We start from the raw sequence: 9,733 nt of genomic DNA, 5'->3' as shown, positions 1-9,733 counted from the left end.
GGGTCCCAAAGTATGAAAGCTCTTGCATACTCGACGTAGCTATTTTACTGCAACAAGAGCCAGATCACAATAAGCTCAGAGGCAGCTCTTTGCTGTGTCTGGAAATAGCATCAATTACCAGCCCTTGGTGTTTGAAGTCAAGCCTACCTTGCCTCTCCAAATTCATTATTACTTTATGGAGAATTTCCTCCTAGAAGTCCCACACTTTCTTAAAATCTGGCCTCAGTCTATCCCGACATACTCTATTAGACTTGTTGTTTTAATTAATTTATTTTAATAGCCCAAAACCTCAGTAGAAGTCAGACTTCCGATCTCCCTTTTCCCTGGGGATTCCCAACATTGTGTGCAAACTAGAAGATGTGCCTTCAAACTCTGTCAACATGCAGGCCTCAAATGCAAATGGATTTTACCAGAGACAACCAAAACCAAACCAAACCTGTTCCCATCGATTCCAACTCATAGCAACTCAGGGCGGGGCGCGGGCAGGGGCGGGGTGTGATCCTAATTCTGCTCACCAACAATACGTGAGCCCCAAGTCCCTGTCTAGGCAAAATACTGTACTCTCACACCCATTTGACAGATGAGGAAGCTAAGGTTCAGAGAAGTTCAGTACCTTCTCAAGATGAAACAACTACATGGCAGACCCAGTATTCAAATCCAGAAGGAACTGAGCCAATCCAGCACTCTTAATACTCAGGCACCAATGGTGAACCCCTTTTTCCACCAAGGTGTTCCCAGATATCAAAGGGAGTGTTATGGATTGAACTGTGTTCCCCAAAAATATGTGTTGTGAATCCTAACCTCTATACCTGTAGTTATAATCCCATTTGGGAATGGGTTGCCTTTGTTTTGTTATGTTAATGAGACAGGATTAGTGTAGGGTGTATTTTAAGTCAATCTCTTTTGAGATATAAAAGAAATTAAAAGCAAGTTAGCAAGCAGAGATGAGGGAAAAGAGAATGCCAAGCCACATGAAGATTGCTCAGGAACATATGCTCAGAAGAGACAAGGACCCTTCTCCAGAGCCAACAAAGAGAGAGCCTTCCCTTAAAACTGGCACTGAATTCAGACTTCCAGCCTCCTGAACTGAGAGAAAATAAATTTCTGTTTGTTAAAGCCACCCACGTGTGGTATTTCTGTTATAGCAGCACTAGATAACTAAGATAGAATTTGGTATAAGAAGTGGGGGTGCTGCTGTAACAAATACCCACAATGTGGAAGGTTCTGGAATTGGGTAATGGGCAGAGCCTGGAAGAGTTTTAAGGTGCCTAACAGTAAAAGCCTAGATTGCCTTGAAGAGACTATTGGTAGAATTGTGGACATCAAAGACAATTCTGGTGAGGGATCACAAGCAAGTGAGAAGAAAATCAACCAACTTGATCTCACAGACATATATATAATATTCCATCCAATAGCAGCAAAGTATACATTCTTTTCCAAAGCACATGGAACACTCTCCAGAATACACCACTTTTTAGGCCACAATGCAACCCTCAATAAAATCCAAAACTCTGAAATAATACAAAGCATTCTCTCTGATCACAATGCCATAAAAGTAGAAATCAATAACAGGAAGAGCAAGGGAAAAAATCAAATACATGGAAATTGAATAACACCTTGCTTAAAAACAACTGGGTTATAGAAGAAATCAAAGAAGGAATAAAAAAATTCCTAGAATAAAATGAGAATGAAAACACAGCATACCAAAACCTTTGGGACACAGCAACGGCAGTGCTCAGAGGTCATTTTATAGCAATAAATGTTCACATCAAAAAACAACGGGCCAAAATCAAAACGTCAGCCCTACAACTCCAACAAATAGAAAGAGAACAGCAAAAGAAGCCCACAGGCCGCAGAAGAATGGAAATAATAAAGATTAGAGCAGAAACAGAGACAAGAAAAACAATAGAATCAACAAGACCAAAAGTTGGTTCTTTGAAAAGATTAACAAAATTGACAAACCATTGGACAAACTGACGAGAAAAACAGAAGGGGAAGAAAATAACCCTAATATGAAATAAAATGGGGGACATTATAACAGACCCAACTAAAATTAAAAGGATCATAATAGAATACTATGAAAAACTACTCCAACAAATTTGAGAACCTAGAGAAAATGGACAAATTTCTAGAAACATACTACCTACCTAAACTAATACAAGCTGAGACAGAAAACCTGAACAGGCCCATAACAAGAGAAGAGATAGAAGAGACAATAAAAATACCTCCCAACAAAAAAAAGCCCTGACCCGGATAGCTTCACTGGAGAATTCTACTGAACATTCAGAGAAGAGCTCATGCCAGTACTACTCAAACTATTTCGGAGCATAGAAAAGAAAAGAATAGTCCTGAATTCATTCTATGAAGCCAGCATAACCCTGATACCAAAGCCAGGCAAAGACACCACAAAAAAAGAAAATTACAGACCAATATCTCTCATGAATATAGATGCAAAACTTATCAACAAAATTCTAGCCAATAGAATTCAACATTTATCAAAAAAATAATACACCACAACCAAGTGGGAATTCACACCAGGTATGCAAGGATAGTTCAACACTAGAAAATGAATCAACATAATCCACCACATAAATAAAAACAAACGAATCACATGACCATCTTAATCGACGTAGGAAAGGCATTTGATAAAGTCAAATACCCACTTCTGATACAAACTCAAAATAAAATAGGAATAGAAAGGAAATTCCTCAACATAATAAAGGGCATCTATACAAAACCAACAGTCCACATCATTCTCAACAGAGGGAGGCTGAAAGCATTCCCCCCTGAGAACAGGAACAAGACAACAATTGCCCTTTATCACTATTCCTATTTAACATTGTGCTACAAGTCCTAGCTAGAGTAATAAGGCAAGAAAAAGAAATAAAAGACATCCAAATTGGAAAGGTAGAAGTAAAACTATCCCTATTCACAAATGATATGATCCTATACATAGAGAACCCCAAAGATTCCGCAAGAAAACTACTAGAATAGAAAGATTCAGCAGAGTAGCAGGACACAAGATGAACATATAAAAATCAGTTGGATTCCTATACACCAACAAAGAGAACTTCAAAACGGAAATCTGGAAAGCAATACCATTTATAACAGCCCCTAAAAGAGAAAATATTTAGGAATAAATCTAACCAAGGATGTAAAAGACCTATACAAAGAAAATACAAAACATTACTGCCAGAAACCAAAACAGCTAATGTAGTTTATTCTACTGGGTTTTGGACTTGCTTGGTGCCTTTCCCTCCAATTTCTCCCATTTTTAATGGAAATGTTTACTCTGTGCCTGTTCCACCACTGTACTTTGGAAACAGATAACTTGTAGTCTAGATTTCACAGGATCACAGATGAAGAGGAATTTTGCCCCAGGATGGGGCAAGTCTCATCCATATTTGATTGAAATAATTCAGAAGATGAGATTTTGGACTTGGAGTTGATTTAAGACTTTTGGGATGATGTGATGGGGTGAATGTGTTTTGCATGTGGGAAGGACATGAATTTGGGGGAGCCAAAGGGTGGAATGTTACAGATTGAATTGTGTATCCCAAAAATATGTGTTGTAAATCCTAACCTCTATGCCTGTGGTTATAATCCCATTTGGAATGGGTTGTCTTTGTTGTTAATTAGACAGGATTATGAAGGTTGTATCTTGAGTCAATCTCTTTTGAGATATAAAAGAGATTAAAAGTAAGCTAGCAAGCAGAGATGGGGGAAGAGAAATGCCAAGCCACATGAAGACTGCCCAGGAGCAGAAGCTCAGAAAAGACAAGGACTTTCCTCCAGAGCTGACAGAGAGAAAGCCTTCCCCTAGAACCTGAAATCGGACTTCTAGCCTCCTAAACTATGAGAAAATAAATGTCTGTTTGTTAAAGCCATCCACTTGTGGTATTTCTGTTATGGCCGCACTGGATAACTAAGAGAGGGAGGGAGAGTCTCCCCAGGGAATCCAAGTGCAAAGCAAAGCGGCACCTTTGATTTCTTTCTCGAGTATCTTCTAATTTGAGAAATGAGATTCTCATATACTTATAAGCAGATCTCTAAAGTTTTTCATCATGAATTTAGCTACAAAGGAGGTAATTTCTGGCATATTTTAAACATTTTTTAAAATGTTACATCACTATTTTAAATATATCCAATGGATTCTAATTACCATGATTTGATACCATTATCATTCATAAATACATGAAATTTCTCATCTTTCCCTTCCTTCTTAAATTCATACTTCCATTTCACCTCTCCTACAGAACTGTATCCTTTTGTTTGAAATATTTATACTTAGCACCCTACCATACTTCTCTAAAAAGATTATAAACTGAATTTCTAAAAATTTGTTTCCTGTCTTGTCACCATAAAGTTCTAAGTGTTAAAAAACATTTCTTTTGGACTAGGTAATCATCACAATTATTATTAGTACATCACTGCTCAAAACATAAATGTTTGATCAATATTAAATATAAAAGGAAATTTTATTGCAACCGTTATCTTCTAACTCAATGAGTGGCGCCAAGTCCTCCTCCACTCCCCACCCCCTGCCCCATTACTCTACGTATTTATGGATGAATGATTACAGGATTTTTTTTTTTTTTTTTTTTTTTGGTTTTTAAGGTTGTAAGCGCTGAAGAACATTGTTCCCATAAAGAAGTGGAAGATGACAGAAGTTTTAGTATTCCTTCTCAGTGCTTGCTAAACACTAAATTCAGGTTGGTAGTTACCTCAGAAGGCAGAGGTGAGGGGATGGGGCTGGTGAAAGGCAGTCAGAGAGCTTCTAAAACGTGATAGCCATGTTCTAGTGCCTCATCTGGGCTGCGGGTACACAGCGGTTTGCTGCATTGTTTTTTACTATATCCTATACATAGTTTACAAGTAATATTTTATATTGACTCAGTACTTAATTTTAAAATAAAAGAGGAAAGAAATACCATTAAAAACATGAACAGGTGAACAGTATTTATCTTTAAATCAAGCTAAGTAAGGCTTATAGAGTTTCTTTTTAAAGGCGTTGTTTATTTTATTCCCTTGCCAACAGTGAATTATTAGTATCTGCTAGGGAGCCCAGGATTTCAGATTCCTTGGTAGGTTTCCTTTGGCAAATACATTGTATCTTCCTTCAAGACATACTACATAGACACTTGATCAATGTGTATTAATTTCCTACTAATAGCAAGGATATTTATTCAGTGACAAATATTCATTAAGCAGCAAGTACATACCAGGCACCGTTCTAGACATTCGGGATTTAGCAATAAACGAAGTCCTTGCCTTTGTGGAGTTTACGTCTTAGTGGGGGAAGAAAGATAATAAACAAGCAAGTAAGCATATTATGTCAATAGTGATAATGCAATGGACAGAAGAAAAGCAGAGAAAGAGGGTGAGAGGTACAGCGGGGGGAGGTAAGATGGTGCCATCTTGAATACAGTGGTGGGGGTGGCTCACCGATAACGTTACATTTGGTCAGAAGGAAAGGTAGGTCACAAATACACCAGGGGAAGGGCACTGTAACAGAGGAAACAGTAGTTGCAAAAGCCCTGGGCAGGAGCATAGTCAGAAACAAATGGGGTATAGGCAATGTGAACCAGGATAAGAGGGATAGATGATTCACACGGGCAAGAGGCTGGTGCACCCGATGACGCTGACTTCACAGTCCAGTGAGGACTTCACTTGAACTCTGATGGATACGTACAAGGAGCCACAGCAAAATTCTGACCAGGAATGATACGGTCCGACTGCTGTAGAAATGTAGCTTAGGACGGTCACTGATTACTGCTCGGTCTTTTTCTGTTTTTAGGCCCTCTACTTGTATTTAATAATGACCCAGTTATTGACAGTGATCTCTGGAGTTTAAGACCACAAAACAACCCTATTTCACTGTGTTCATTCAACTGGGAGGAAACTCTTTTACTCCCTGCTTTACAAATTCCAAGAAGCCCTGGTGGCACACTGGTTGAGTGCTTGGCTGCTAACTGAAAGGTCAACAGTTTCAACCCACCACCGTTCTGTGGGAGAAAGATGTGGCAGTCTGCTTCCGTAAAGATTACAGCCTTGGAAACCCTATGGAGCAGTTCTACTCTGTCCTATAGGGTCGCTATGAGTCGGAATCAACTTGATGGCAGTGGGTTGATTTTTTTGGTTCTACACATTCCAGCACCCATACCTGTCTAAAGCACCTATTATACTCTAATTATTTATACAAACATCTATACTCCCCATTAAGTTGTAAACTTCTTTAGGCAAAGAAATAAAGGCACAAGTCTTCAAGGCATCCACACTTAGTTTTTATTAACCAGAGGCCCACCTCCTAGGAGACAAAGCTAACCGAGGGTACCCAGTCACCCATGTTTACCCTGCTTGCACGGCTGACATCATTGCTCACCTGGGTTGGGAGGATCTGCAAAGCCGCTTCGGGACTTGATTTTTTCAGGAACAGAGAGCTCCGTGGGAGGAAAGGCCAGCACTCAGGGTCCCCTTCCTCTTCACACAGGGTGGGACACACAAGCCAGCCCATTGCATCATGGAGTAGAGCAGAGCCCTCAGCTGACCCGGAGGCCTGGGCACACTGGGGCTCCTCCTATCAGCCAGGCCACTGGATCACTCTCTGCCTGCCCTCCTACAGTGGCCAATCCCTAGCTTAAATGTAAACTTTTCCTCAGTCAGCATTACACAACACAATGCAATCTGATGCCTTCCGATTAAGGTGCTCTACGAGCTTCAGCTGCTGGGGCGTAAGGAGTAAGCATCTGAGTGGAAGCCGAGGTGCCCACCACACAGCACATCCTCCTGTGCTCCCCCTTCCACCCTCAATCAGACGCACTGACCCAGCAGGCACATGTGACCAAGGAGAGCTGCTCCACCTTGGGGTGCGAGGGGCCCTCAAGCAGGATGTCTGGACTAGGAGTGGACCCCCCTACTCATGGGTCGTTTTTCTGTGAAGAAGCTTTTCAGCAGCAGCAGCTGGCCAAAACTGACCACGAACAGGGCAATCGTCTCGCTGACGGACCAGTAGGAGACTTGGCTATTCAGGTCTTCGGCCCGAGCCCGGTCCTGGGCCTCCCGGAGCCGATAATGCGTCTGGGAATCAATCACGGTCTTCAGAGCCTCATGGATGGTCACACAGGCGGATTCCATCTGGGTAGGCAGAGAAAAGCAGTCACATTTCTAACCCTGTACAATGAAAAGCGGAACCACGCATATGGCAAATGTCATCATCATTGTAGGTAGCACTTCCTGAATGCTGACTACAGGCCTGTGCTAAGGGTTTTATGTGGTTTTATTTAATCCTCATATTATAAGCCTACTGTTGCCGTCAAGTTGATTTCAACTCACAGTGACCCTATAGGATAGAGTAGAACTGCCCCTCAGGGTTTCCAAGGCTGTATCTTTATGGAAGCAAACTGCCACATCTTTCTCCCGTGGAGCAGCTGGTGGGTTTGAACCACCGACCTTTCAGTTAGCAGCTGAGCACTTAACCACTGCGCCACCAGGGCTCCTATTATAAGCCTAGTAAAATTATTATCCCCTTTTAACAGATGAAGAAACTGAGGCTCAGAGAGGCTAAATAACTTGCCCAAAGTCATACAGTTAGCAGGTGGCAGAGTCAGGATTTGAACTCAACTTGTCTGAGTGCTGAGTCTATGCTTTCAAGCACTGCCCTAGGTTCTCATATTGAATCCTTGTAATACCCCTGATAGGCAGAGATCATTAGCCCCATTGGTAAGGGGGGCTGACTGATTGCTTACCTCATATATTGGTGAGGAAATTGGGGTTCAAAGAGGCTAAGTGACTTACCCAAGGTCACACAGCTAATAAATAGCAGTGTGTGAACTAGATCACAACTGTGCTGGGGTCTCAATCTACTCTCACTCTATTATATAACTGCTACATGTATATGTATTCATAAAAACACACAGATAAACATGTCTCATGTACATAAATGTACGCACATATGCAAATACATGCAAAAACAGACATGTTGTTGTTAGGTGCCACTGAGTCAATTCCGACTCCTGGCAACCCAATGTGATGGAGTAGAACTGCCCCATAGAGTTTCCTAGGTTGTAATTTTTACAGGGAGCAGATCACCAGGTCTTTCTCCCGCGGAGCTGCTGGTGGGTTTGAACTGCCAACCTTTCCCTTAGCAGCTGAGCACTTAACCACCATGCCACCAGGGCATACATATATGTATATATAAACTTGCACACATATACACAGAATGCTCATATGCAACACACACTACTTCACAACTTCCTTTATCTGCTAAAATATAATATGTGGTAGGCAGAAGTCTAAAAATGGCCCCCAAGACTTCATGCCCTAATCCCTGGAATGAGTGAATATGGTATCACTCCCATGATTATGTTGTGTTATATACTACAGTTGGCCTTAAGACAGGGAGATTCTGCAGGTGATCCAATCATAGAAGCCCTTAAAAGTGGAGAGCTTTCTTTGCCTGGTGGCAGGAGAAGCCAGAGAGCTTCAAAGCATGAGAAGAATCCAAAGCGACACGGCTGGCTTTGCAGACAGAGGGGCCAAGTGCAAAGACACACGAAAGGTCTCTAGGAGCTGAGAGCAATCCCCAATGGGCAGCCAGTGAGAAACCCAGGACCTCAGTCCTACAACTGCAAGAAACTGAATTCTGCCAACAATCTGAACGGGCATAAGAGCACATTCTTCCCCAGAGCCTCCAGAAAAGAGCCCAGTGCAGCCAACATCTTGATTTCAGCCTTGGGATACCTTGAGCACAGAACCCAGCAGAGCCTGCCCAGGCTTCTACCTACAGAACTGTGAGATAACAAACGGGTGTTGTTTTAAGCGCTAAATCATGGTAATCTGTTACTCAGCAATTGAAATCTAATCCATTTTGCCTGTGGAAGAACACAAGTTCTTACTCATGGGCCACCTCTAAAACACCAGTTTATCCAAAACTGACATATTCTACCCCAACAGTGATTCTGAAGCTAGAGAAGTTCATAAAGTACTGTCAGACACTTGCTCCAAAGGAGCCCTGGTAGCACAATGGTTAAGAGCTCAGCTGCTAACCAAAAGGTTGGCAGTTCAAATGCACCCACTGGCTCCATGGAAGAAAGACATGGTGATCTGCTTCTGTAAAGATTACAACCAAGAAAACCCAAGGAGACAGTTGTACTCTGTCATACAGGGTCGCTATGAGTCAGAATCGACTCGAAGGCAACTAACAACGGACATTTGCTTCAGTTCCCAAACTCCAAAACCGAACTACTTACAAAGTATAGCTGAAGAAACTTAGAGCAGACTGAACCACCATGGGACCTCTCTGATCCCCCAAAACCCTTGTTTCTCTAACAAAACGAAGTTTCCAGAAGGCAGAGGGGAGACTGTGGCCAAAAAACTGGTGTTGTCCTTACTTGCCACACTGGGTACATTCTTTATTCTGGGCCACTCTAGGAGTTAAACTATGCAGGACAAAAGTTTCCCTTTAGCCTCCAAATTAGCCAGGCAGTCTCTTCTGTCAGTCTGGCAGCTAGTCTACCTCCCAGGTCTACGGGTTTGGTTTCATCTGCACATGTTGGCTGACCCTCTCATTCTGGTCCACGGGTAAGAAGCGGTGAAATGTCACATGAAATATGTATGTGGGTGTGTACATGCATATATATATATATATACATATATATATATATATGTATATATATACATATATATATAAAACCAAACCCACTGCCGTTGAGTCAATTCTGACTCGTGGCAACCC

At 41.7% G+C, this 9,733-nt stretch overlaps 1 protein-coding gene across 1 annotated transcript in view; it reads right to left on the bottom strand.

Moving 5' to 3' along the window:
• Positions 1–6,263: 6,263 nt before the first annotated feature.
• TMED3 (transmembrane p24 trafficking protein 3) overlaps positions 6,264–9,733 on the bottom strand; it is a 14,480-nt gene continuing 11,010 nt past the window's right edge. Inside the window, exon 3 of the mRNA XM_004387486.2 lies at positions 6,264–7,134. Within this exon, the coding sequence (XP_004387543.1) occupies positions 6,898–7,134 (237 nt within the window). The 3' untranslated portion in view covers positions 6,264–6,897. The remainder of the gene's footprint in view (positions 7,135–9,733) is intronic.

Source organism: Trichechus manatus, unplaced genomic scaffold (genome assembly GCF_000243295.1).
Source record: "Trichechus manatus latirostris isolate Lorelei unplaced genomic scaffold, TriManLat1.0 scaffold00186, whole genome shotgun sequence".
In the NCBI taxonomy this organism is placed as follows: Eukaryota; Metazoa; Chordata; class Mammalia; order Sirenia; family Trichechidae; genus Trichechus; species Trichechus manatus.
The sequence above is the reverse complement of the archived record's forward strand: the minus strand, read 5'-3'. Positions and strand labels throughout refer to the sequence as shown.